This window comes from Giraffa tippelskirchi, chromosome 13 (genome assembly GCF_054371585.1).
Source record: "Giraffa tippelskirchi isolate mGirTip1 chromosome 13, T2T-mGirTip1v1.2.pri, whole genome shotgun sequence".
Lineage (NCBI taxonomy): Eukaryota > Metazoa > Chordata > Mammalia > Artiodactyla > Giraffidae > Giraffa > Giraffa tippelskirchi.
In genome coordinates this window covers 114,977,008-115,004,770 of record NC_137287.1, presented here as the reverse complement: position 1 = coordinate 115,004,770, position 27,763 = coordinate 114,977,008, and the positions used below count along the sequence as shown (strand labels likewise).

The 27,763-nt window shown below is 47.3% G+C and overlaps 3 protein-coding genes across 6 annotated transcripts; 2 read left to right on the top strand and 1 right to left on the bottom strand.

Annotated features, from left to right (window-relative positions):
- Positions 1-109: 109 nt before the first annotated feature.
- PI3 (peptidase inhibitor 3) lies at positions 110-20,990 on the bottom strand. Of its 4 annotated transcripts, none has more exons than XM_081557099.1 (7): positions 20,866-20,990; positions 19,437-19,579; positions 9,866-10,020; positions 7,311-7,382; positions 2,111-2,488; positions 516-1,238; positions 110-279 (listed from the first exon to the last, which is right to left on the bottom strand). In XM_081557099.1, exons 5-6 carry the CDS (start codon positions 2,190-2,192, stop codon positions 517-519), a joined length of 804 nt encoding a protein of 267 aa, XP_081413225.1. In that variant the 5' UTR covers positions 2,193-2,488; positions 7,311-7,382; positions 9,866-10,020; positions 19,437-19,579; positions 20,866-20,990; the 3' UTR covers positions 110-279; position 516. The 4 variants fall into 4 exon arrangements, with proteins under 4 accessions (XP_081413225.1, XP_081413224.1, XP_081413226.1 ...); XM_081557098.1 differs by having other exon boundaries at positions 2,111-2,275; XM_081557100.1 differs by lacking the exon at positions 9,866-10,020.
- On the top strand, positions 12,575-14,833 carry LOC145531194 (WAP four-disulfide core domain protein 5-like). The gene is made up of 3 exons (XM_081552970.1): positions 12,575-12,659; positions 14,460-14,600; positions 14,694-14,833. The coding sequence occupies exons 1-3, from the start codon at positions 12,575-12,577 to the stop codon at positions 14,831-14,833; spliced, it is 366 nt and encodes a 121-aa protein (XP_081409096.1).
- Positions 20,158-27,763, top strand: KCNS1 (potassium voltage-gated channel modifier subfamily S member 1). Its single transcript, XM_081557091.1, has 3 exons — positions 20,158-20,233; positions 20,928-21,970; positions 24,802-27,763. The coding sequence occupies exons 1-3, from the start codon at positions 20,158-20,160 to the stop codon at positions 25,270-25,272; spliced, it is 1,590 nt and encodes a 529-aa protein (XP_081413217.1). The 3' UTR covers positions 25,273-27,763.

The window sequence follows — 27,763 nt, the reverse complement described above, 5'->3', positions numbered from 1 at the left end:
CCAAAAACATCTGCCTTGGGTCCCACTCTACTCTCCACTGGGGACAGGAAGTCCCAAACCCACGCCCATCTCTCTCAGGAGCCCAGAAGTCATAGCAGCCAGAAACAAATTGAGTTGAAAGCAGTCTTTTATTGGAAAGTTCATGAGGGAGGCAGTCCACACTCAAGCTTGGGCCTCCTGGATGAGAAGAAGAAGGGGCAGTGTGGGAGAGGGTCATGCTACAGGCACTGAGGCCTACATCCCTGGGGACTTCACAGGTGCAGCAAGAACAGACTCTGCCTGGTAGAAGAAAAGAGAATTAGAGATGTGAGTCAGAAGGTGAAGGACTCAGAGGCAGTGGGAGACAGGACTAAGTCCACATGTCATCCTTCTCAGGACCCCAGTTATAGCCTCTGAGACCCCTCCGTCTCTCTGTCACCTCCCCATGTCCTTTCCCCCGCTAGCCTAGGATCGCCCTCCACCAGTCAGCCTCTCTGTGCCCTCACAGGTCACCTTTTCCTCCACCCAGTTCTCACCTCACCGGGGATCCATACAGGTCATCCCACAGGAGCCTTCACAGCACTTCTTGGCCCCTGGGCACTGAGCATCTCTCAGACACTGGTTAGGGGGATTTATCATGGCGCACCGGATCAGAACCCTGGGGCAGGAGCCACGCTTAGTGAGGAATGGATCTTTGGCTGGATCTTGACCTTTGACCGGAGCTTGACCTTTCACTGGATCTTGACCTTTGACTGGATCTTGTCCTTTGACCGGATCTTGACCTTTGACCGGATCTTGACCTTTGACTGGATCTTGACCTTTGACTGGATCTTGACCTTTCACTGGATCTTGACCTTTGACTGGATCTTGACCTTTGACCGGATCTTGACCTTTGACTGGATCTTGACCTTTCACTGGATCTTGACCTTTGACTGGATCTTGACCTTTGACCGGATCTTGACCTTTGACTGGATCTTGACCTTTCACTGGATCTTGACCTTTGACTGGATCTTGTCCTTTGACCGGATCTTGACCTTTGACTGGATCTTGACCTTTCACTGGATCTTGACCTTTGACTGGATCTTGACCTTTCACTGGACCTTGACCTTTCACTGGATCTTGACCTTTCACTGGACCTTGACCTTTCACTGGACCTTGACCTTTCACTGGATCTGATCTTTTGACAGGATATTGACCATTGACTGGACCCTTTCCGTTGACTAAAACATTTTTCTTAGTGCCTTGACCTTTTGGACGACCTGTTGAAAGAAATATCCCTATTATTACTAATATTTAGACCAGTGTGTCTGCTTCAACTATCTAGTCTTTCCTCCAGGTCCAGCCACAGCTCACTGCAGTATCCCTTAACCTGAAGGACACTGAGACAGAGGAGGCTCACCAGGGCTAGCTGGGGTCTACACTCTTGGATAGCTGTTCCCTGGGCTTTGGGGAAAAGGTCCATAGGACCAGGTTTGCTTTGGGTGTCCATTTCTTCCCCTCACCCTCCATTCTGGGTCCTGGGGCCCTCATGAGGATATGCCAGGGAGGAGTGACTTTCAGGAGATGAGGACACATTGTCATCTTTGAGGAAACTTGGTGGAAGGGCAAGGAGCTTTGAGACACATGGCAGGAGACCTGAGCTCCAGCTTGGCTCTGGAGATTGCCCTGACAATTCCTTACCTCACTCTAGGTCTCAGTGTCCTGCGTTGGAACACAGAGGTCTTCAGACTCCATGATTTCTGAGGCCCTGTTAGTTCTTAACATCCCCTTACAGGACTGATGACTCAGGCGTTTTGATGGAGCAGACAGGCAGGGAAGAGACCCCACACCCAGGGCCCAGATTCCTGGGGCTCCTCACTTCATTGCATGTTCTGTCCAAGTATCAGTGCTTGAGGCCAAGGTCATGTTATAACACTCCTTCCACAAACAGCCCTGACTTCTCAGTCCTGGGGCAGAATGTACATGGAATCTAGTGGGCAACTTCCTACTTCTCTGGATACACTCAAACCCTGCTGTCCAGGCTAAAGAGTGGGCTCCAGCTCTGCATGCTGCCCCTTGTCAAGACCCAGGCTGCCCCCAACAACCTCTCCTCAACCCAAGCCAGCCTCACCCAGGCCACTTGTCCACTCACCTCTAATGACAGCTGCCTCTGCCACTAGCGTCCCAAGGACGAGAAGTACCACCACCTGGATCAAGAAGCTTCTGGTCTGCATGTCGTCAGGAAGGTGTATGACTGAGAGCTGAAGCTAAGCCTAGTTTTATGCAGCTTCAGCTTGGCCAGGTGCCAAGGGTGGGTCTGTGGTTTCACAAGGGATAAGACTTAAATTTTCTTAGTTCTACCAGGAAATATCCACCCTCATCCTGGGAGGGACCTTGGGCCCTTCCCCAGGGATTATTCACAGGGAGAAATGGTGGCTGTTACATCATTTCTAATAGCCCCCAGGAGCTATCTCACATTCTCACAAAGAAGTAGGGCTGGCTGGTCTGTAGGCACCATCATGACCAAATTCTTTAAAGAGAAAGAAATCACCCACAGTCATCCAATAAGTCTGTGGTAGGTCCAGTGTATTGTTTTCATAGCCAAGGTGTTCCCCCATTACTTCTGGCTCCTGCAAGCCCCACCCAGACCTACCCTAACAATTTACCCTTCCCAGCATCAAGTTAGGCTTTTCTTTCATTCTCCCCCTGATCCCAAGAAAAACTCTCAAAGGCAAATTTGCCTTGAAAGTTTAATGACTAATCATTATACTTTTCCATTTCACAGGCAGTCTCTGAAATGCACCAAGAAAGTAATAGAGAAGGTGGCATTCGACATCTAGAGTGGTGTGATGCTCTTGAAATCACAGTAAGAAGAGAGGAAACACCCACAAAGGGAAGAAAATAGAAATCATCTATAAGGCGGAATCTACAGTACATACATCTAATATGGCTCCTTCCTTTTTAGAACAGGCACCCTGTTTCTTCTGAAGGACTCCTGTTTCTTTGTACCATCAACTTAGGAATCTAATGGGGACTGCTGATCATGAAAGCTTGACACCCAGACACAGATCGGGGGGGTGGCTGTGTATGAGGTCAGTTGACATCCTTTATTTAAATGGACACTAAGGGGAAGTCCCTCCTTTTGGTAAAGGTAGGAGAGATGAGCCTGGGAACTCCTGAAGCTATGGTTCCAGTCTGGGAGGAGGGCAACTGTTTGAGAAAAGTAAACTTAATTCAATTAGAAAAGCAGAGAAATGATGGTAAGAGAGGCTTTGGAAGGGACTAAACTTTGGAAGCCAGCCCTCCATTCCCCTCCATCTTGAGAGCAGTTCTTCCCACACCTTTCCCGTAGTTCGGTTATGACCCAATAAACTGCCTAAGCTAGTCTGAGTTGGTATCTTGTCACTGCTCTCATAGTTCAGAGTATAAAAATGAATACACAGAAGTTAGGTATTGTCAGGAACAGAACCTGAAGTGTGGAAATAACAGTTGAGCTCTGGGCGAGACAGGGATGAAAACAAAAACTAAGTATTTTATAGTCAAACAGTTGTTTAAATCTCCATCCGTTGCCTCTTTGGACTCAGACCTCATCATGCCCACCAATGCTGCTGAAACATTAAGGAGCTATAATAAATGCAAGACATTGGAGTTGGCAGGCTACTTTAAAAAAAAAAAATGCTCATCACAAAATAAATTATACAAACAAAAAACGTGTGTAGAACTTATATTCTTTAAAGAATTAAAGCATTAAAATGGCAGCCTGCACTCACTTGCCAGGCAAAAAAGGAGACTATTTCCTGTATATATGCCCTATCAACATTTACTCCTTGCCAATTTCTTCCCTCTCCATCTTCCACAGAGGTAACCACTATCTTGGATTTTCTAATTTTCTGTTAACTCAAGCATCTTGCCCATTTCTAGCTGGGTTGTCTACCTTTTTCTCATTGTTTTGTAGAGAGAAGAAACTCCCACTCATTACTAGTGAGAGGGTATATTCATGCAACCTATTTGAAAATAAATTTGGCATCAGCTAGTAAAATTAAATATCAGCAAAATCTTTTAGATTTTTACCAATCTGGAGAGTGAGAAGTGATACACTGCTGAAGTTTTTAGCTAGCATTTCTCTATCAATTGTTTCAAGCATTTTTCATATCTTAAAAGCCACTTATATTTCTTTATCTGAAAACTTCATTTCTTTTGCTCATTTTCCAATATATTCATTAGCTTTTTTCTTCTCAATTTCTAAGCACTCCTTACATATTATAAAGGTCTTTATCGGTGATAAGGCTTGCAAGTAAAAATTTTAACTCATTCTTAGACCTGCTCAAAACACCTCAGGGTGGCACCCTTTTCTCCTCTTATCTAGAGATTGCCTACTGTTGTTTGGCTATTTCTGCTCTGGACTTCTGCATTTCTGCTTCATGATATCATTAAATTGGTGAAACTGGTTCATTAAATTTTTTTCAATTTGTGTGCCAAAAAAATCTTAATGGTACAAATGAATCATAGAAAAAAATAACTTTCTAAACTGAAACTGACACAAGAAAAAGTAGAAAATTTGAATAATACTGTAACCATTACAAAGATGGAAACAACAGTCAACAATATTTGACCACATTAAAGTATCAGGATTAGACCTCTTCATAAGCATATTCTATAAGGCAATCAAGGAACAATTAATTCTAATATGACATAAATAAAATAAGAAACAATTCCCAGTGTCTTATGTTTTATGAAGTAAACATAATCTTGAAACCAGAGCTTAATAAGAGCTTATGTCAATTATATGTCAATAAAGCTGTTTAAAAATAAAATTATCAACAAGAATTCTATGAAAAAGGAAGATTTTAGCAAATCTCACTCATAGAACATAGACTCATGAACATAAAAATCAACTATGTTCATAAAATTCCACAAATTTACATATAATTTTTAGAATCATTGAGAGTTTATGATGACACATGCATACAAAGGAAATGTACAAAAATCAATGGTACTATATACATCAACAACACAAATCAGCAAATGAATTTTTAATAATTTTTATAATCATATAAAATATGAAGAGCTTATAAATACATGTAATAAATTTTGTGCAGAATCACTACAGAGAAAATTATAAAACTTTAGTGAGTGTATACCATGTTCATGGATTGGAAGACTCAATATGATAAGCATGCCAATTCTCTTCAAATGGATTTTTAGTCTCAATGCACTCAAATCCCCAGAAAAGTTTTTATAAAAGTAAACCAAGAGAAATTTGGCAATGCAATTCTGAAATGCATACAAAAAATGCAAAAGGCAAGATAGCCAAAATACTCTTGAATAAGAATAATTTAATAAGACTTGATGTAGGAGATATCAAGCTTTATTTTAAAGCTGTAATAATTATAATAAAGTGGTATTACAACAACCATAGATAGATATGCAAATGAAACAGAATGGAGAGTCTTCAAACAGATGACTGCACATAATGAGAGTATGTTTCTAACTTGGCTATAGTAAACAAATATCGCTACAGTCATATTAAGAAGGCTGCACATATAATATTAACATACATTCCCTAAGTGGCTGAAGGGGGATTCAGGTTAAGAAGGTAGGATAGAAGGAAGAAGAAGAAAAATAAATAAAGGTCGATTTACCAAAAAACTCATCATGTCTCATGGGATCTATTACATTTATAAATATATTGCCAAAAAATGACATTTATAAATATATTGCCAAAAAATGAATATCACTAGATCTCTGTTTACTGTCTTCCAGTGATGTCCATGAAATCTTACCAACAGAAAAAAAAGTTGGAGAGTAATATATGGGTTTTGATAATATTTCAGTTGAACATTCCTGTATACGAAAATACTTATGTGTGAAAAAGGAAAAGAGTTTAAAGGAATATCCACTGCTGTGAATACTGGTTACATGATGATGATGGGAGTGGAAAGGGGACAAGCATGAGTAGCTCTGCCTTTATCCATATTAGTTTCTAATTTTTTTCTTGTTACAGCTGTCGATGAAAGCTCAGTTAACAATTAAGAAGGAAGGGAATTTTATTGGAACCAGACTGAGGATTATAACCCGGAAGAGAGACGCTCAGAAAGCTCTGAGAAACTGTTTTGCCAGGTGAAAGTTGAAGGCACAGTCATATATATTTTTGAGATAAAGGATCATACATCAAAATGACATAGTGATATTTTATACAAAGTTCACCAAGGACACATAATGCAGGCAAGCACGTATAAAGAGCAGGAAGTCCGTGATCCCCCAGAGAGTTGGGAAAGAATGCTATCCTTTTAAGAAATTATATTACTAATGTCAGAAGAAAGGGGAAAATGTTATCTTTATGGTCAAGCAGACACTCCTGTCTTCGAGGAAGTTTGTTTAATATGTAATGCAGGCGCACACTACACATTAGGGATGGAGGGAAGAGGCCCAAACGGATGCAGAGAGAGAATTTTATGTTTAATTTTTTCTTATCCTGCCTGGAAATAAGAATTTTATTTCATCACAGCAAAAATCACTACTCTTATGATCTGAACATATCGAATAAAGAAAATTAAAATTCATAATTTGTTGTTGTTGTTTAGTTGCTAAGTTGTGTCCAACTCTTTTGCAACCTCATGGACTATAGTCCCCCCAGGCTCCTCAGTCCATGGGATTTCTCAGGCAGGAATACTGGGAAGGGTAGACACTTCCTTCTCCAGGGGATCTTCCCGACCCAGGGAGCAAATTCACATCTCCTGCATTGGCAGGCAGATTCTTTACCACTGAGCCACCAAAATTCATTATAGGCTAGAACAAAGCACTCAAGTAATCACATGAATGGAGAAAACAGGGTAATTGAGAGTTGCATCTAAAGAAATGATTATATATACATATAATCATTAATGTGTTACAAAGAGATGTTTAAAATATGTCATAATGTAAAAGTAAAATAATGCCTGAATCAGAGGCCGTCAAAAGAAATCACTCCAGGTAGCTCAAGCAGAAAAAGAATTTCAGCTATTGTATGAGGACATCTCATTGTAAGAACCCGAATCACAAGTGAAATCCTGGATAGGAAAGAATCTGGGAAAAGACAGGCATTTGATTTACAACCCCTGCAGGAAGGCATTCTGGGAGCAGCTGAAATGCATGTAGATGGAGACACTGCCCAGTACCTGCCATACCCCAGCTCCCTCCCATACTTACACTTCCAATTAGAAGATATTCACCTCTCAGAAGGCAAAGGGCCCACCTTGAGTGGGAGCTGAAGTGAGTGGGTCTGAGAATAAGCAAGGCAGGGCACAAGTGCTGGGAGATATGGATAAAATCAACAGAGAAGAATACAGGGTATTTATGAGAGAGGGCATTACCTTGCAATGCTGGAGTAATATCTCACAGCGGCCAGGGCTGACGGTGGGAGCCCTCCTCTTTCAGACCAGTACCTAAGAGAGAGAAGTCCACATATGTATTAGGAAAACTGCAACAGAGGAGGGAGCCCTTGAGCTAAATTAAGAAACCTATTACTTCCAACTCTTCCCACTCAAATAAGATACTCCTTTCAAAAGCTAGTTCCTGACACTGATTTTAAAATAAGAAAGAAATCTGGAAATCATATAAGCTGTATAAAGAGACTCCTTTTTAAAAATATCAGAAACAAGAAGCAAACCTTAAAAGCATCTGAAAGAGGAGTTTTTAAGTCACCAGAAAGCTGAGAAAAAATTATATTCTAAAATAGATTTTTAAAACTAGTGAAGCAAATTAAAGGTATGAGGAGAAGTGAAAGTCACTCAGCTGTGTCTGACTCCGCTACCCCATGCATTGTAGCCCACCAGGCTTCTTTGTCCATGGGATTCTCCAGGCAAAAATACTGGAGTGGGTAGCTGTTCCCTTCTCTAGGGGATCTTTCCAATCCAGGAATTGAACCCAGGTCTCCCACAGTGAAGGCAGATTCTTTACCATCTGAGCCACCAGGGAAGCCCAAAGGTATGAGGAACCATCATAAAACAGAAATACAGAAACTCAAAAAAGACATAGCAAGGTAACAAGGAAGATGTGAAATAGAATCTGATGGAGAGAAGAGAAATTGAAGAAAAGGACAAAAATATTTCATAAATAAGGACTAAGTAAAGTAAGGAAGAAAAAGGAAAACATAGAAAAGCATATAATGTAAAATAAAAATAAAGAAGTAGCTTAAAAACACAGAGTCTTAAATATTAAAAAGTCAATGAAAATCCACCAGACACAAAAATCAAGTCCTACCAGGAAGAAAACCAAGTCAACAAATTAAAATAATTATTTAAAACTATAATTGAGGAAAATATTTCTGAAATAAAAGATTTCAGTCTACGTATTAAAAGCTCACAGTATAGTAAACATAAGATTAATGCAAGTAAAAATTGTGGTCTTTCAAGATAAAAATAGAAGCCTTCAGGAGGCCAACACTCTCTCCTCCAACTAAAAAAGAAACAAAATCTTAAAAAATCAGGTTGTAAGACAGCAATACTCAATGCCAGAAAATAATGAAGCAAAATTTAGACACTCTAGGAAAGAAAATATGCACTGAGGATTTTTGTACAACTAATTAGTCCTTGACCTAAACATAAGAATATATTTCTAAATGTGCAAGAATTCAAGAAATATTGTTTCTGAGAACTTTCCTGGGAGTTTCCAAGAGACAAGATTTATTCAATCAAGAAACATTTGCAGGAATTAGCAACATGATTATTACTGAGTACTGAACATTTTAATTGTGGAATTAAGTCTGATGAAGAAGTAATAAATAGTATGTAAAGATGACCTTCTGTGATCATGTATAAATAGCAAAACTTCCATCAGATAGGAGGATGAAGGAGAGAGGTAGATCAAAGAATACGTCCACTGACTGCTTTATATATAATAGCTTCAAGTCAAAGGATATTTAAAACACATAAGGTTCAACAAAATTAAAAACTTGTGGATCAAAAGATCCTATCAGGATAGTGAGAAGATCCTGCTGAGAAGAAACAAACCAGGTCTCTGATAAGGGCCTACGACCCAGACTATACAAAGATCTCTCACAACTCCACATTAAAAAGATGAACAACCCAATTTAAAAATGGGCAAAGAACTTAGACATTTCTCTGAAGATACACAAGTGGCCAGTGAGCACCAGGAAAAGATGCTTAACATCATTAGTCATTAGGCAGATGCAAATTAAAATCACAAGATACGACTTCATACCCAATAGTGTGACTATAAGAAAAAAACCCATTTAATGGAAAATAACAAGCATCGGCCAGCAGGTTAAGAAATTGGAACCCTTGTACATTGCTGGGGAGAAGGTAAAATGGTGCAAACTCGGGAAAACAGCCTGACATTTCCTCCAAAAGTTCAGCATAGGATTACCAGATGACTCAGCAATTCCACTCCCAGATGTATATGTAAAAGAACTGAAAACAGGAAGTTCTGGTCCATGACTGAGACACAGGAGGCTCCTCGACTCACCTCCACCCCTGGTCACACAAAGTTGCCAGCTACAACACAAAGCCATTGAAAGAAATCCAGTAATGAGTTGAGCCAGTGCTACATATTGGGCAAGTAAGAAAATACTCACATTGGAGAGGGTCTTGGCACACCCTCAAGCCACGAAGAACAAAGAAGGCGGCTCGGACAATTACAAGGGTTCGAGAAACAATTAAGAGCTTGGGAGGCTGGGACGATGAGGTTCCTCTCCTACACGCGGTCACGTGGTCAAGACTGGAAGACATGGCTGTTTTATCTAATGCCCAGAAGCCAGTACAGACAGTGGAGAAAAATGAAGTCTCCACACTGGGTCTTGCACATTTTCCCCACACCTGCAGGTAGCTCCCTACTGGGCACACCCACTTTCACCACAGTCTCCTACGTGGACCACTGACCCTCAGGTCTGCTAGCCCTGCCATCTCACCTCGTTACGTCCCAGGAATATCAGAAAGTGTTGCTCCAACAGTTTACTAGGAGGTCCCTGCTCTTTAAGCATCTCTCCTTCTGAGTCTGAGATTCAGCTCCACTGGCAGGCACTCCATCTGCTTGGATGGCATAATAACCTCCTTCCTGTGGTCTCTTTTGAGAAATAAATGATAAGGCAAAACACCCTGAGTATCTGATATGTTAGAAGAATTTTGTGGCATGAGCCATCCTCTCAGTTCAGTTCAGTCGCTCAGTCGTGTCCGACTCTTTGCGACCCCATGAATCGCAGCATACCAGGCCTCCCTGTCCATCACCAACTCCCGGAGTTTACCCAAACTCATGTCCATTGAGTCGGTGATGCCATCCAACCATCTCATCCTCCGTTGTCCCCTTCTCCTCCCGCCTTCAATCTTTCCCAGCATCAGGGTCTTTTCAAATGAGTCAGTTCTTCGCATCAGGTGGCCAAAGTATTGGAGTTTCAGCTTCAACATCAGTCCTTCCAATGAACACCCAGGACCGATCTCCTTTAGGATGGACTGGTTGGATCTCCTGGCAGTCCTAGGGACTCTCAAGAGTCTTCTCCAACACCACAGTTCAAAAGCATCAATTCTTCAGCATTCAGCTTTCTTTATAGTCCAACTTTCACATCCATACATTACTACTGGAAAAACTATAGCCTTGACGAGACGGATCTTTGTTGGCAAAGTACTGTCTCTGCTTTTTAATATGCTGTCTAGGTTGGCCATAACTTTCCTTCCAAGAGGTAAGCAACTTTTAAGTTCATGGCTGCAGTCACCATCTGCACTGAGTTGGGAGCCCATAAAAATAAAGTCAGTCACTGTTTCCACTGTTTCCCCATCTATTTGCCATGAAGTGATGGGACTGGATGCCATGATCTTAGTTTCCTGAATGTTGAGCTTTAAGCCAACTTTTTCACTCTCCTCTTTCACTTTCATCAAGAGACTCTTTAGTTCTTCTTCACTTTCTGCCATAAGGGTGGTGTCATCTGCATATCTGAGGTTATTGATATTTCTCCTGGCAATCTTGATTCCAGCTTGTGCTTCATTCAGCCCAGCGTTTCTCTAGACAATAATTTGGGGGTACGGCAGACTTAAGGGGTAGGAGGAACCTACAGTGGAAAGGGGACTTTCCTAGACAGACCCCAGTGACCTCATGGCTCTGCTGTCCATGCACTGGTCTCACAGTCCTGTTCCAAGGAGGTGCCAAGGAAGTTCAAGTTCCTGGGAGGAGATACTCTGAGTGACTTCCAGAACAATGGCCTGGAAGTCAGTGTCAGCTTTGCCCCGAACTTGCTGTGTGACCTCAGGAAAATAACTCTCCTTCTCTGAGCTTCAGTTTGGGGTTTAGATTTTTATTGAACTTGCTTGTGAGCAATAGCCCAGTAGTCTGTGTAGTTTGTAATCAGGAATAAAAATCAGCCTCATAAAAATTTCCTTCTAAATAAAGCTGCCAAGGGCGTGCCAGAATTCCCAAAGTCACATCAGATCATGAACTACAGGGCCCCTCTTTTCCTGAGAGCTTAGAAGACAGCATGAGGTTAAACCCCAGGGAACACTTTCTGACTGTGAGCGTTGTCCTGGACTGGAACGTTCTCTTGCTTTCTCAGGGTCAGAGGAGGTATTGCCTCACTTCCGAGAACAGGATGGAGATCATGGAGAAGCAATGTTCCCATGGAGAAGACGTCCCAGCCTAGTTAAGAATTAACTGTGTCCCTGAGCCAGCTCCTCCCATCTACAGCCGACTGCTCCCTCATCTTTCAGATGGGAGGGCGGGGAGGATGGCCCTGATCTCCTCCCGTCCTGGTGAGTTACTCAGGTTCAGTGAGTTTCCGCTTGGGGCCCCTTAGGACTCTGAGCTCCACTTGTCTCTCTTCCACCAAACACAGGAGCCAGATGATGTGAAATCCAGGCAGGGGCGGCTTGGCTGAGATGACCTTTTGCTCAAGATCCCTTAGGGCCAGGGAAGAAGTCCCAGAGGCCACCTTCATCCTCTGAGACCAGCCACTGCAGGCAAACCTAAAGCCTCGCTCCGTCCACCCCTGATAGCTCAGCCAGCTCCAAGCAGAGGGCAGTTCTACCAGATGCCACTGGAGGTGATCTTACCAAAGGCAGGGTGGTCTCTGTCTCTCATCCACGGGAGCCCCAAAGGACAGACCAGGGCTGGCCCCACTCACCGTGCCAGCCTGGGCCAGCCGTCTCCAGCAGAGAGCGCTGACCCTAACTCAAATGCTTCCCTTCGCAGGTCTCAGAGCTCTGCAAATCCTTCCTGGACATTCAAAGCTGACTTCTATCCTCCACCTAAGCCATTGCTGGGGCTTCAAGATGGTAGAGACCCAGGAAAGGGACCATCTGACTCACCAACTCTCATCCTTTACACTAATTGAAAAACTGAGATCCAAACACAGACAAGGTTTGTCCAAATCACAACCCAAGTCAGCGATACAGGCAGGACCAGATCCCAGCCCCCGACACCCAGGGCGGGTCCTCACCCATCATCAATTCTTGCATAAGCACCCTTGCACGGTGGCTCTTAGGCAGGGGGTGGGGCCAGGATGAGGCAGACACATACCACTCTGTTTATCCTCTCTCCTTCCTCCCTTAACTCAGTTGCTCTAGCCTCCCCGAAGTTGTAGGTGTTAATTTGGGGGCCTCTGGGTTCTACCTTATCAGGAGTCAGCAACAGAAACATGAGGGCCCAGAGCCTCCTCCTCCTGGTGGCCCTCCTGGGTTTGGGGAGCCAGTTACCTGCTGCCTTGGGCAGGAGGAAGGGAGGTGAGTACGGGTAGGTTCCTCTGCTCCAGGGACAGAGGTGGTTTCTACCTTTTAGGCAAGAATAAGGGTTTGGGGAAACTCAGGCAATGAAGTGTAAGTGTGTGTGTGTGTGTGCGTGTGACTGCTTTTTAGTACTTCCAGCACCTTGCCTCTTGTCTGTACATCTTCATGCCTAGCCTGCCTGCATGTGCAGCTGTAAATGTCTTCTTGCCAGTTTCACAGTACTTGCCTGTCTACACATCTAAGTGTAGGACTGTGTTCACATGCATTCATCTATTCTAGTTCTACGTGTAGCTTTGTGTCTGCTTGTCGGTGCGATCTGTGTCTGCCCATGTATCCCTAGGGTTGACCGCACACATGTGTGTCTGAGCCTGCATGCGTGTCCATGTGAGAACACGTGTCTTCCTGTGCCTCTGGGGAGGGTTGGAGTGGATGGTCGGTCCCTGCTCTTTGGTGTCTCCATGCGGGTGTCTGGACCTGCGGGTCTGCATGGCAGGGAGATGACCTTTCCTGTCATCCTCTGCGGAAACTAGGTCTGGTCTGTCCCCCTGCCAATCTCCAGGCTTCTCTGTCTCCCAGCCCAATCTGTGAAAGGGACTCCCGAGTTGAGTAGGGGGCATGGTCTCTGGGATCGGGGATCTGTCGGAAGGAAGCTCTACCCTACCTCTCTTCTCCTCCGCCTCCTTTAAAAGGCTGAGTCTGACCTGTCAACAGATGGGAGAGGCTGGGGCTGCAGAGATAGCCAGACAGGTGCCTCCCCACCCAGGCGATGCCTCCACCTCCATCCCTTCTGGGCCTGTAACACTCTGACCACACCGGTGTGTGTATATGACTGTGTCTCTGTGTATATGTCTGTGAGCGGGGAGCCTGGATTTGGAGAGAAGGTTAGGGAAGGCAGGTGAAAACTTGAGAGTAATACATGGGGCAAAAAACAGCTTGGAGTTGACCAGGAGCCGCCAAGTGGAAACAGGGAAGACGCAGAGACCAGAAAGATGGGCTGGGGCCAGACCAGGCACGGCCTAGCTGCCCAGGTGGAGATGCTGAACTTCATTGTTTTTTTTTCCCCTGCCTTTTACATCATCTGAGTCTCAAACCAACCCTGGGAGGATGGGGTCTAGCTTCCCATTTCACAGACAGAAAACTGAGGCTTAGAGTACAAAACAAAGTAAATCAACAACAACAAAAGCCTTGCCGGCTATTTACAACAGCATGGATGGACCTTGAGGGCATTATGCTAAGTGAAATAAATCAGAGAAAGATAAATATTAAAACACAAAAAAATCAAGCTCATAGATACAGAAAACAGTTGGTGGTTGTTGCCAAAGGTAGGGTGTAGGGGTGGGAGTGAAGTGGGTGAAGGGGGTCAAAATATACACACTTGCAGATATAAAGTAAGTCACGAAGATATAATGTACAGCACGGTGACTGCAGTTAATAATGCTATAATTCACATTTGGAAGTAGCTAAAAGAATTGATCTTAAAAGTTCTCATCACAAGAAAAAAAATTATAACTATTTATGGTGACCGACATTAACGAGACACTGTGGTGATCATTCACAGGACATACAAAAATAAATCATCATGTTGCGCACCTGAAACTAATATAATGTTACATTTCACCTTAGATGTCAATAAAAAATTAAATTAAAAAAAACAAGCAAGTCCATTCCAAAAAAAAATTACAAAGGATGGGCAAAGAAGTATGAAGTGGAGAATTTAGATCGCGCAATCCCCAGGACAGCACTTATACTGAATTCTGAACTGCCTTCAGCGGCAAAATTTGGGGAGTTCTCTTACAGAGAAGTCTGGTGGCTGCCCACCGGACGACGGACCCTGCCTCCTCTCAGTGCCTGATCAGTGCCTGCACGACAGCCAGTGTCCCTCACGGATGAAATGCTGTCGTCAAGGGTGCTTCCTCCAGTGCGTCCGGAAGGTCTCAGGTAAGGGTCCCACTCCACCTTGCTGACCGCCAGCCAGACCCCAAGCCCCAGGGCCGGGGCACAGGCAGGACTCACCCGGTCCCTGTGTTGCAGTTAAGATGGGCAGATGCCCCGAGGACCGTCTGCGCTGCCTTAGCCCCGTGCAGCACCTGTGCTCCAAGGACTCAGACTGCCAGGGCCGTAAGCGGTGCTGCCCGGGTGCCTGCGGCCGGGACTGCAGAAATCCTGTCTAAGGTAGGGCTGTGTGTGCCTAGGGCAAGCTCCTTCCCTCTCTGAGCCCCAGCCCTAAGAGATTCCTCGAGTTCAACCAGCTGAACAGGAACCATCCCAGAAGCCTGGGCCTCCTGTGGCCAGCACTGGGAAAGTGGATGGGGTGGGAGGGGTCCTCCTAGGATGACAGAGGAACTGGGGATCCCTGTTCTCTTGCTGAACTTGCATCACCTGGACCACAGCCCTCAATGCTCTGAGCTTCAGTTTGCCCTTGTGAAGGAGGGTGGGTGCTCCTGCCTTCGTGGCTGGGCTGATGGGGCCTGGATGGGGGAGTCAGGCCCAGAACCCAGAGCTTTACTATGGAAAGGGGGTTAACCTTTTCCTTCTCTCTCCTCAGACTAATTCTGGCTTAGGATCCATAACTCTGAACCTCAGGATGAGGTTCTCTGCAGGAAGATATGAAGATGGGGGGGGCGTGCCTGGGAGCCAGCCACCCAGAGAGAAGCCCCTCTGCCAGTGGAAATTCCAACCTTCTAATAAACACTGTTCTAGAAGAATTTTCCAAACATCATTCTGTTCACATACCCGTTTCACAATGTTTGCCATACCTGCATAATAGCATCATTATATTTTGTGTGTTGCCTGTACTCCTATTGACCTAATGTTTTTCTTCCAAGGGACTCACTTTTGTATAAAAATAAATTTACTTGAAAAGAAAAACTGGATATCACTACTCTAAATGGGATAAGCAGGGTCAGTTGTCACAAACCGAATGTAAGTGTAGAAGCAGATGCAACGAAAGCAATTAAGTTCCATGTAAGTAAATCATGTCTGATTAAATGATATGAAATAATAGTATTAGATTCTGGCTAGATACTGCCACCTGCCAGAACTGTGAACCTGAAGCCTGCTCTCTGTCTCTGTTGTGATAAATGAAGATTAACGAGGGTTAAAGAGACGTTAAAGACACAGATCTCTAATCTGGGATATTCTTGCTGGTGTAATCAGAAGGATTGAAAAGAACTTTCTCAATGCAAGAGTCAATGTTGTACGACGTTGCATCCAGACACACCCTAAGATCATTTCAAATTGCTCCACATTTGGGGAAATGTTGTCTGAACAGTTGAGATGTCATTATTTATGGGTGGGTCTGACTCCACCATTGGATAATTACTCACTGGCCTCTATTTCCTGTGGCCCTGGTCCATAGTCAGGGCTTAATGAGTGGGGGTGTTAAGGGAATGACAGCCATCCCAAGTGGCACTAGTGGTAAAGAATCTGCCTGCCAATGCAGGAGATGTAAGAGATTAGGGTTCAGTCCCTGGGTTGGGAAGATGCCCTGGAGAAGGAAAATGGCAACTCACTCCAGCATTCTTGCCTAGAGAATCCCATGGACAGGGAAGCCTGGTGGGCTACAGTCCATAGTAAAGAGTCAGACACTACTGAAGGGACTCAGCACGTGCACGCGCGTGTGCATGCGCACACACACACAGACACACACACAGTCATCCCAAGGGACATTCCTGAGAGTGATCCCAAGCAGACAGCCAGCAGGAAAAGAGGGAGGTCCCTCCTACAACCACAGGGAAATGAATTCTGCCAACACTCTGTGAGCTGGAAGAGAACCCCAAACCCTAGATGAGAACTACAACCCTGGCTGACACCTTAACTTCAACCTAGTAAGACCCTGAGTAGAGAATCCAGCCATGTCATGCCCAGATTTCTGATCCACAGAAATTATGAGGTGATTAACTTCATATTTCTTCAGTGCTAGGGAGACCAGGTTCAATCACTGGTTGGGGAACTAGATCATGCCACAGCTAAGAGTTTGCACGAAGTGAAGTGAAGTGAAGTCGCTCAATCGTGTCCGACTCTTTGCAACCCCATGGACTGTAGCCTACCAGGCTCCTCCGTCCTTGGGATTTTCCAGGCAAGAGTACTGGAGTGGGTTGCCATTTCCTTCTCCAGCGGATTTTCTCAACCCAGGGATCGAACCCAGGTCTCCTGCATTGCAGGCAGATGCTTTACCATCTGAGCCACCAGGGAAGCCCTGGTGTTTCATGCTGCAACTGAAAAAAAAAAAAGACTGCACATGTTACAAGTAAAAGAGCCCACATACGGGGCATCCCTGGTGGCTCAGGTGGTAAAGATTCCACACGCCGCAGCTAAGGCCTGGTACAGCCAAATAAATAAATATTTAAAACAAACAACCCCCCCAAACTAATACCTGGATTTTGAAGACTTAGCACAAAAATGAAAATGTAAAATATCTCATTCATACTTTCTTTATTGATTCCATGTTGAAATTATATTAATAATATTGGGGTTAAATAAAATATAGTAGTAAGACTAATGTTACACATTTCTTTTTACTGTTTAAAAGTTCCTGTAAGAAAATTTTGAAGCCTATATGTAGCTTACATTACATCTATCAGACAGTGATGGCCTAGAGGACTCAGAAGTCGACCATATGACCTTGAGCAAGTCACCTCACCTCTCAAAGCCTTACATTTCTTATCTGCAAGATTGGAAGAATAATAATAGTGCCTATGTCACAAACATTTTGCAGTTTAAGAGATGAGGTCTATAGGATATTGGAACTAAGGTAAGTGCTCAATAAATAAATCATCATTATTAATAACAGTATCTGTAAAGTAGGAATCCTTTCTTGTATCCAGGTCCTAATCTTCAGGACCAGGCACACAGTAGGTGTTTAATAAAAGCTTGTGGGTCACACACTTTGACAAAACTCTTTGGCAGGGTTCTGTCTTACCCTTGCCACCGTGAATCAGAAATCTGTGGGCAGGTGAGGACTGAATTTCGGGGGCAAAATGATTTGTTTCAGGTTTCCCTGTTTCAAGATGTCCCTGCTGAAATACCGGAATATATGAGCTGCAATCCCAGGTCCACAAGGTCTAGCTAAGTGCCCTGAGCAAGTGACACTTGTGAAACAGGGAACAGAAGACCCTGTCCGTGTCCTTGAGTCGGCAAGAACTTAGATAAAGTCACCTGAAGCCCAGCCCCTGGCCCATATTAAGGATTCAACTAAAGAGCTATTATTACTGTTGTCCTTCTCTACAGGGACCCCCACCAAATTACCCCTCATCCCCTGGCTCTTGACTTGGTGAGGATGCCCTGGCTGTGTGGGCCCAGACTCCATACACCCCCCTTCTTCTCTCAACCGCGTCAGGAATAGAAACCACCGCTTCCGGGCTCCCTCCCCAGGCAGCGGTAGCGATCAATAGACCTCAGCCACCGGGGACGGAGGAAGGTTGGGCAGAGGCTGCAGGCTGCAGAGGCGCAGAGGGGCCGCAGGGCAGAGACATCCCGGCTGGACAGCGGCTCTCCAGCCTCTGCGCCTTTGGGAACCACACAGCCCGCGGGCACTCTGGTGGGGCCCCTACAGGTAAGGGACCTCCCTTGGGGAGCGGGGAGCGGCATGGTTAGGGGAAGGGGTGTAGGCTGCAAGAATGGGAAGCCAGGCTGCCCTGGGGCCCCACTATGAGAACCCCCCTCAAGGAGTGAGCAGCGTGGGACTGGCTGAGCTTTGGGGCTGTCCCATCAGCTCATCTGTATAGCAGGAGTCGAAAAACTCCCAGTCAGGGTTGGTGGAGGGATTAAACTCAGTGAAGAGTATCTAGAGCCCAGAGAAGCGACCAGCACATAGTAGGTGCTCAAAATTAATGTATGGAGAGTCTTGAATCAAAAAGTCTAGTCTCCAGCCTCAACTGTGCCATGGGCTAGCTGGATAATAATTTTGAGCAAATCATTTAATCTTTCTTACTGATATTCAGATTCTTGTCAGAGAAGGTTCATTAAATTATTCATCCTGTTTCATAGAGCAGGAAGGTGAGTTCTAGAAAAAAGGGAAAAGGATTTGCCCACAGTCATGTGCCTAATGGGTGATGGAACTGGATTAGAAACCCTACCTTTGACTCCAAGTCCAGTAGAGGCATAGGAGCTGCATCACATACGCATTTATTGTGCATGAATAATGTGCCAGGAATGGTGCTGCCCATAAACAATTTGCTTCATTTAATCCTCAAAACTTCTCATGGAAAGTATGACGTTCCCCAGTTTACAAATGAGGAAACCGAAGCTCAGAGAGGGACATGATTCTGCTCAAGGTCAACAGTTAGTAAATGGCAGATGCAGAATTTGAACCCAAGTCTAATGAGGGAAGTGTGATGAATTGACATTTATTGAGCATTTATTGTGTTCCAGGGGCCTCTGCACACATACTCACGGTAACTCTTCACCAGAATGCATTATCTCCATTCTGTAGATAAGGGAGCTAAGACCCAGAGCTGGAGGAGACTGGCCAGAGGTCACACAAGCGACAGAGGTAAGGACAAAATCCCCACCTACTTAAACACCAGGCCCAGGGTGAGTGAAAGGTACCCTGCGTGCTTCCTGTCAGGCACTGGGCCAGCGGCTGGATACATACTCAGTTCCCGGTCCACCCTGAGAAGCAGGTATTACTGAACCCACAGTCCAGATGAGATTACTGAGGGTCAGGAGGTGAGTCACTAGCCCTTAAATCCAGCAGAGCTTGGAGACAGTGAGCAGTGGAAGGATCTAACATTTCCTGAGTATCCACTAAGGCCGAGCACATCCATAACCTACCTTAATCCTCCAGCCTTTGGGGGCAGGTGCTATTGTCTGCATTGTGAATTGCGCATCGTGCCAGAAATAGAAATCTGGAGAAAAGCATCTTCTTCAAGGCTCTAGATGCATTGGTGTGGTGATAAGCCCAGGTTTGCCTGACTCTGGGAGAGAGTAAAACAGATGAACAACTTATTACTACACCCCTTCTGGAGCCAGGCCTGGTAAAGGCATTAGGCCATTTAATATTTTTAACCACCCTTGGCGATGGTTGACAGAAGCTCTGAAAGGTGACATGACTTGCTTATGGTCACAAAAGAGTGCCAAAATTCTGTCTGACTGAGTCTTATGGTTGTTGTTTAGTCACTAAGTCATATCAGACACTTTGCAACCCTATGGACTATAGCCTGCCAGGCTCCCCTGTCCATGAGATTTTCCAGGCAATATACTGGAGTGGGTTGCCATGCCCTCCTCCAGGGCATCTTCCTGACCCAGGAATCAAACCCATGTCTCCTGCATTAGCAGGTGGATTCTTGACTGCTGAGCCACCACGGAAGCCCTCTGACAGACTCTACAGATGTTTTAAAAGTCTAAGCCAATGACTCTCAATCCTGACCGTGCATCAGAATCACCCTCCAAATTTGTTGAAACACACACTGCTGAATCCCCTCCCCTAAGTTTGTGATTCAGCAAGTCCCCAGCAGGCTAAGAATATGCTGCATCTTTGACAAATTCCCAGGTGATGGTGATGCTGCTAGTTCAGGGAACGCAGCTTAAGAACTTCTGGTTTAAACTGATTCTCCCAATAACCCTAGATAGTAGGCATTACTATCCCATTCTGTAAAAGAGGAAACTTGAGGTTCAAAGTACCGGCTTGACAAGATCCCGTAGGAAACCTCTGGTATGCGAAAATCCAAGTTTGAGCAAGGAGACATACTGTACGGGCAGCCACCAGGTGCCAGGACAGCCTGCCTTCAATAGCTCGCATCATCCAAGGTACAGCTCCGCATTTCCTTTATGTAAATGAAGGAGGCAGACTCGGTGATTTGGCCAAAGACCGCCCCCCCCCCCAGTCGAGGAGTGAGAGATATTCACACCCAAGCCTGACTCTTGAGTCCAGAGGGCACTTCACACTCACTGTGTGCCTATGGCATACCAGACGTTTCACATGGAACCTCCAACACGCTTGGCTGGTGGATGGCGGAGAGAGGGAATTTAGACCTGGTCTTTGGGGAAGGGGGTAGGCACTAGGGCCTCCCTGATGGCTCAGATGGTAAATCGTCTGCCCGCAGTGCGGGAGACCCGGGTTCGACCCCTGGGTCGGAAAGATCCCCTGGAGAAGAAAATGGCAACCCACTCCAGTGCCCTTGCCTGGAAAATCCCATGGATAGAGGAGCCTGGCAGGCTACAGTCCATGGGGTCACAAAGAGACACGACTGAGCGACCTTACTTTCATTTTGGGGAACAGAGGTCCGAGGACGCCCCCTTCAGTGTGACCCTTCCTGTCCGCAGGCCACGGCGTCGCACAGATGGTGAGCGAGTCCCCAGGGCCCGGCGCCCGGGTCCCCTGGCGGCGAAACGACGAGGCGCTGCGCGTGAACGTGGGCGGCGTGCGGCGGCGGCTGAGCGCGCGCGCCCTGGCGCGCTTCCCGGGCACGCGGCTGGGCCGCCTGCAGGCCGCGGCGTCGGAAGAGCAGGCGCGGCGCCTGTGCGACGACTACGACGCGGCGGCGCGCGAGTTCTACTTCGACCGGCACCCGGGCTTCTTCCTGGGCCTGCTGCACTTCTACCGCACTGGCCACCTGCACGTGCTCGACGAGCTGTGCGTCTTCGCCTTCGGCCAGGAGGCCGACTACTGGGGCCTGGGCGAGAGCGCGCTGGCCACGTGCTGCCGCGCGCGCTACCTGGAGCGGCAGGTGACGCGGCCGCGCGCCTGGGACGAGGACAGCGACACGCCGAGCAGCGTAGACCCGTGCCCCGACGAGATCTCCGACGTGCAGCGCGAGCTGGCGCGCTACGGGGCGGCGCGCTGCGGCCGCCTGCGCCGCCGCCTCTGGCTCACCATGGAGAACCCAGGCTACTCGCTGCCCAGCAAGCTCTTCAGCTGTGTCTCCATCGGCGTGGTGCTCGCCTCCATCGCCGCCATGTGCATTCACAGCCTGCCCGAGTACCAGGCCCGCGAGGCGGCGGCCGCGGTGGCGGCGGTGGCCGCGGGTCGCAGCCCGGAGGGCGTGCGGGACGACCCGGTGCTGCGGCGCCTCGAGTACTTCTGCATCGCCTGGTTCAGCTTCGAGGTGTCATCGCGCCTCCTGCTAGCGCCCAGCACGCGCAACTTCTTCTGCCACCCGCTCAACCTCATCGACATCGTGTCCGTGCTGCCTTTTTACCTCACGCTGCTGGCCGGCGCGGCGCTCCGAGACCGGGGCGGAGCGGGTGGCGAGGAGCTGGGTGACCTGGGCAAGGTGGTGCAGGTGTTCCGTCTCATGCGCATCTTCCGCGTGCTCAAGTTGGCGCGCCACTCCACCGGCCTGCGCTCGCTGGGCGCGACGCTCAAGGTAGGGGGTGGGGGTTTCGGGGAGGTGGGTATAACCGTGGGGTGGGTGAGCAGGGGCACTTACAGGTCTGCGGTGTCCAGGCTCAGGATACCAGCTGTGTATTTCAACGGAAGGTGTTTCCGTTATCTATTTCCCTACGAGAGGAGGGGAAAACGGAGGCAGAGCTTAACCAAACCAAACCAAAAACAAACAGAAAAACAAGACAGAGATTACTTTGGAGCTATCTGTCAAACATCATTGTTGTTGTTTTCCAGTCACTAAGTCGTGTCCGACTCTTTGCAAGTCAACCATCACAAAAATACCCAAAGCAGGGTGCTAGCTGGCTTCTCGCGATGAGCTGGTCACCCTGCCTAGGCTAAGTCTAACAATGGGTCCAGAGCTAACACTTACTGAATGCTGCCTCTGTGCCAGTTTCATATCCATTCTCGATTTTATCCTCAGGAAGATGCTATTATTTATTCCCTTCCAGTAGATGAAGAAGCTGAGGTCCGAGGGTTGGCTTTTTAAATCCTGGTTGCAACTTATTGAGCAGCCACCCTGTGTCAGGCCCTCCGTTGGGGGTGAATCGCTGCCCTGGCAAGCTTACCCTCAAGGGAGTGAAACTGACCTGTTTGGAGGAGGGAGGAAATGTGAACAGCCTGGATGAAGGTCTGGAGAGGAATAAGGATGATGCTGGGAGGGGGACCTGGAGGGAAGGGCACGCCCACTGAGAAGGTTGAAGAGGTAAGTGGGGTGGGGTACTGAAGGGCCCTCGATTTTGGTTTGTTTGCTTTTTATATTTTATTTTAATTAATTTGGCTGCGCTAGGTCTTAGTTGTGGCACACTAGAACTCTTAGTTGGGCCATATGGGATCTAGTTCTCTCACCAGGGATTGAACCTAGGCCCCCTGCACTGGGAGCGTGGAGTCTAAGCTCCATGGTGGTCTGAGCATGGACCACATGGGAAGTCCCTGGCCCACAATTTTGGATTTTGTCCCACGGGAATAGGGGATCCCATGAGAGGTTTAAACAGGGCAGGTATTTCTGTGACTACTTTGCAGATGTGGAAACTGAGGCTCCAAGAGATGGCAGGACTTGTAAGAAGTTCCTCTGGAAGTAAGTGGGACAGCCCAGAGAGGAGTCCAGCTGGTCCTGACTCTAGCACCTTGGATCTTTCTCCTAAAGGTCCATGCAACCCTGTTAAGAATCCCTAAAAGGTGCTGAAAGGTCCCTTCATGCGTAGCTTAGGAAAACATTTTGTATGATCTTATGGCAGGGCAGCTAGGATGCTGAATGCAAGCAGGGCTGCTGGGCAGAATGCTGGGGCAGGTAGAGGGAATTCATTTGCCAGACTTCCTGAACTCAGCATCTCTCCAGCGCCCAAGAACCCTGCCTCCACCCTGCAGGGAGCCAGGGCCTGATGCTGCTGACTTTTTCTACAAGGAAGGAGAAGAGTATTGACCAAAGCTGCAGAGTCTAAGACAACGGGTGAAAGACTCCTGATGAGGCCCCTGGCCAGCAGCTGCTTTCTTATTACCCAGGAGTTTGCAAAATCTCTGGCCCTACTGAAGACCTGGGCTTCTCTGATGGCTCAGTGATAAAGAATCTGCCTGCCAATGCAGGAGATGTGGGTTTGATCCCTGGGTTGGGAAGATCTCCTGAAGAAGGAAATGGCAACCCACTCAAGTATTCTTGCCTGGGAAATACCATGGACAGAGGAACCTGGCGGGCTACAGTCCACGGGGTTGCAAAAAAGTCAGACACGACTTGGCAACTAAGCAATAACTCCAGAACTACTGAATTGGTCCCCCCTACATGATTTCTCTCCACCTTATGGGCATCCCTGGTGGCTCAGACGGCAAAGAATTAGCCTGCAATGCTGGAGACCTGGGTTCGATCCCTGGGTTGGGAAGATACTCTGGAGAAGGGCATGGCAACCCACTCCAGTATTCTTGCCTGGAGAATCCCCTTCGACAGAGGAGCCTGGCAGGCTGTAGTCCACAGGGTTGCAAAGAGTCAGACACGTCTGAGCGACTAAGCACAGTACTGGACATGATTTCTCTCCACCTTATAGTTGGGAGGCCCTGTTCCAGACTAGGGGTTCTCAGCCCCGGCACTATGGACATTTAGGGCCAGATAATTCCTTGTTGGCGGGGGCTGTCCTGTGCATTGTAGGGTGTTTAGCAGCATCCCTGGCCTCTACCACCGATGCCAATACTAGATGCCTCTACCTTGATGCCAGTAACACACCTGCCCCCAAAAAGACTCCAGACATTGCTGCATGTCCCGTGGGGGCACAGTCGCCCTAGAGAATCACTGACATAGGGCTAGCTTGGCCTCAGGGGCAGAACAAATATACATACCCACAGGCAAGTGCGTTCAATAGGTGGGCCAGGGAACCTATGTATCCTCTCGGCTTCCTTGAGTGGCAGAAAATAGCTTTGTCCTTATCAGAAATAGGATAGACCAAAGAACATGCACCCACCTCTTTGCACTGTGGAATATAAACTGGTTCTCTTGGTTCTGCAACAGTAGAAAAAATTATGAGCTTTCCATAACTGGCTGGTGTCACCAGTGGACCCTGCACTAGAAGAAATAGCCATGGCTTAGCTGGCACGCACCTTGGACAACAGAAGTCAGGCCTGTGTTCAATCCCAGAGCAATCTGCTGGCTGTCGTAGTTGAAAGATCTTAGTGTGCAGCAGGGGGACCTGGGTGTCGGCATCAGTTCAGCTTTGTTGGGTGATTTCAGACCTGCCTGTAGGACTCTCTGAGCCTCAGTTTCTATACCTGCCTAACACCAGGTCTCTAAGCCCAGCCAGCTCTCACATGGCTTCCTGCATTCTCTTCCAGCACAGCTACCGTGAGGTGGGCATCTTGCTGTTGTATCTGGCCGTGGGGGTGTCCGTGTTCTCCGGTGTGGCCTACACAGCCGAGAAGGAGGAGGACGTGGGCTTTGACACCATCCCAGCCTGCTGGTGGTGGGGCACGGTGAGCATGACCACCGTGGGCTATGGGGACGTGGTGCCGGTGACGGTGGCTGGCAAGCTGGCGGCCTCAGGCTGCATCCTGGGGGGCATCCTGGTGGTGGCGCTCCCCATCACCATCATCTTCAACAAGTTCTCCCACTTCTACCGGCGCCAGAAGGCTCTGGAAGCCGCTGTGCGCAACAGCGACCACCGGGAGTTTGAGGACTTGCTGAGCACCATCGATGGGGTGTCAGAGGCGTCTCTGGAGACCTCTCGCGAGACCTCCCAGGAGGGCAGGTCTGAAGACCTGGAGGCCCAGGCCTCCAGTGGGCCTCCAAACGCTCAGGTTTATTAAAATCAGGGCTCCATGCCCCCGCTTCCCACACCCCTGTAATCAGCTGAAACAGAGCAGAGATTCCTCCCCTGCTTAACTTCTTTGTGGATGACCTCTCAGGATCACTCACTCTGGCCTCAGAAATGACACCTGGAGGCTGGGTCCTTTCCTCCAAAGACACAGGGCAGCATAGTGTTATCCTAGATTCTATGAGCCTGTGGAGCAACCCAAAGACCTTTATAAATGAACCTCCAAGCCATCCACAGTACAGGCATGAGCCAAAGAGGGAAAGTCAAAAGGATGCTAACAATTCCTGAGCACTTCCTATCTGTTAGCCATGTCACATTGATCCTATGTTAGAAGATGAGAATTATCCCCATTTCACAGATGAGGAAACTGAGGCTCAGAGAGGCACAATGACTTGCCTAACTATCACACAGCTAGATGTCCTGGAGCCAAGGTTGGAATCCCAGCTTGCTGATCTGCCAAGGCCAATATTCTTTCCTCTAGTCTTTGTTCTACCCTCACAAAGTTTGCAGGTGGTTTTAGGTGGTTCATGGGCCCTCTGAATTGGTTCATAGTGTTAGTCACTTCTGTTAGAGCTAGGGAAAGGACCAGACAGGGGATTCAGATGTAGAATCCCTGGGCCTCAGCTGTGGTTCTTTTCCAGGACCTTCCAACGAGAGTTAGATGAGGTCTGGGAGGAAGGACTAGGAGGCTGTCTCCTCAGTGGATGGGTAAGACTTGCTAAGCAATAGTCCTGAGGCTTCCTCCCAGGACTCCTCCCTGGCTTAAGATACAGAAAATCTGAAGGGGCCCCGGCCTGAGGCCTGAAGTCTAGACCCAGCTGTGCTAGGGCTGTTCCATCTCCACATCTCAGCCCATGTATCAGATGGTCACAGTGTGTGCCCCAGAGGGAGATGAAAGCCAAATGGAGCAGGGGTGGCATTGATTTAGAGCCACCTCAGCTCTGAAGTGTTGATGGCAAGGAGCTGCTGTGCCTGGACATCTATCTCCCCTTCCCAGATCCCCCTAGACTAACCTTGGCAGATCCCTTCTTCCCATGATACAGACCTCCAGCCCTACCTTGGGTCACCATCCAGGCAAATGCTTGAGCCTCCTGTCCCTTTTGGCCAAGTCCAGCTCTCTTATCTTTCCTGGGGCCATATCTCACACTCACCTGCTGAATCCTCTCTCTACTTGCTGAGAAAGTTGGGAGGGAAGGGCTCCCGCGGCCGTTTCCACATACTGTGGCTAGGAGAGCCATCACGGGACCATCGTGGCTGGACTATGGTTCAGTCTTTCCTCTACACGGAGCTCCAAGATGGAAGACACTGTCCGATTGAACCCGGCTTGGTTCCGAGCAGGTGTTTTGTCAACATTGAGTGGATTGACCGATTTGTACAGTCCACTGTGTGCTGGCTGGGTGCTGAGGAGAAAGAGGAAATAGAGACCTTGTCCTCAAGAGAGGGTGGAGATGAGATCGAAAAGGAGGTTCTGCCTCCCTCCTCCTGGCTTTTTGAGGATTTAAAAATAATTTCCTTATAGATTCTTTCCCCACTCATTCAACCAATACCTTTTGGAAGGGGCATAAGCTGGGACTACACGTGTGGCCTGCAGATGTGTTTTGTTTAGCTGAACAGTATTTTTAGTGTATCTTTTAATTCAGACATCGTTGGGACAGGCCCGCACTCTCCAGTTCCCCATAGCAATCCCCGCTTCCCACACACCTCCTCATACACACAGGAGCCACTGTGTCAGCCCCACCACTTTTCAGATCTATGTCACCCACCTGGCTTCTGATTTATTAAAGCTTACTAGGTTTCAGAAGGTTATAGACTCATGAAGCTTATAGACTAGTGGGGGGAAGTGAATTTTAATCCAATAATCACATAAATATGTAACAGTTTTATGAAGTAAAGGGACTGTAAGCCTGTAAGGGAGCAGGGACCGTTAACCAAGAAGGTCAGAGAAGACTTTTCTGAGCAAGTAGTGACCCCATCATAAGGATAAATACCAAATCAGGCAATGAGGGTGCCTGGAAGCGTGTTTCAAGCAGAGGGAACAGCATGTGCGAAGGCCTTGTGTTACACACATGGCCTGGTACACAGTTGGCCCCTACGGGTGGATGGATTATGAGTCTCTAGATTGGAGCAGAGACTGGAGCTAAGCCAAGGGGCTGCCTATGAATTCACCACACCCACACCGGCCCTCCTACACACTCATATAATTCCTAGCCCAGCTCTGCCCAGGTCAGGGCACAGAGACCAGAAGGGCTGCATGCACCACCCTTACGGTCTTGCTGGACATAACAAGGAGCCAGACAGCTTCCAGCCTTTGAGTCCCTAGAGCAGGTGTGAGGAAAGCTCAGGGAAGAATTGTCTGGCCTGTATCCATCACAAGGCTGCATGTGGCCCTGGCAGAAAAGCAACAACTTACTCCCACTCCGGTGTATCAGTGAAAACCATGATGCAAATAAAGAGTCTGGGTCCAGGGACCTGTGTCTGCCTGT

Excerpts from the sequence above, each read along its gene's own strand:
- PI3 (XM_081557099.1), bottom strand. The coding sequence starts at position 2,192 with ATGCAGACCAGAAGCTTCTTGATCCAGGTGGTGGTACTTCTCGTCCTT. Across the intron at positions 1,239-2,110 it reads AGAGGCAGCTGTCATTAGAG|GTCGTCCAAAAGGTCAAGGC; the intron begins GTGAGTGGACAA and ends TTCTTTCAACAG.
- LOC145531194 (XM_081552970.1), top strand. The coding sequence starts at position 12,575 with ATGAGGGCCCAGAGCCTCCTCCTCCTGGTGGCCCTCCTGGGTTTGGGG. Across the intron at positions 12,660-14,459 it reads CTTGGGCAGGAGGAAGGGAG|AGAAGTCTGGTGGCTGCCCA; the intron begins GTGAGTACGGGT and ends GTTCTCTTACAG. Across the intron at positions 14,601-14,693 it reads GTGCGTCCGGAAGGTCTCAG|TTAAGATGGGCAGATGCCCC; the intron begins GTAAGGGTCCCA and ends CCTGTGTTGCAG.
- KCNS1 (XM_081557091.1), top strand. The coding sequence starts at position 20,158 with ATGGTGATGCTGCTAGTTCAGGGAACGCAGCTTAAGAACTTCTGGTTT. Across the intron at positions 20,234-20,927 it reads TCTCCCAATAACCCTAGATA|GCCACGGCGTCGCACAGATG; the intron begins GTAGGCATTACT and ends TCCTGTCCGCAG. Across the intron at positions 21,971-24,801 it reads CGCTGGGCGCGACGCTCAAG|CACAGCTACCGTGAGGTGGG; the intron begins GTAGGGGGTGGG and ends ATTCTCTTCCAG.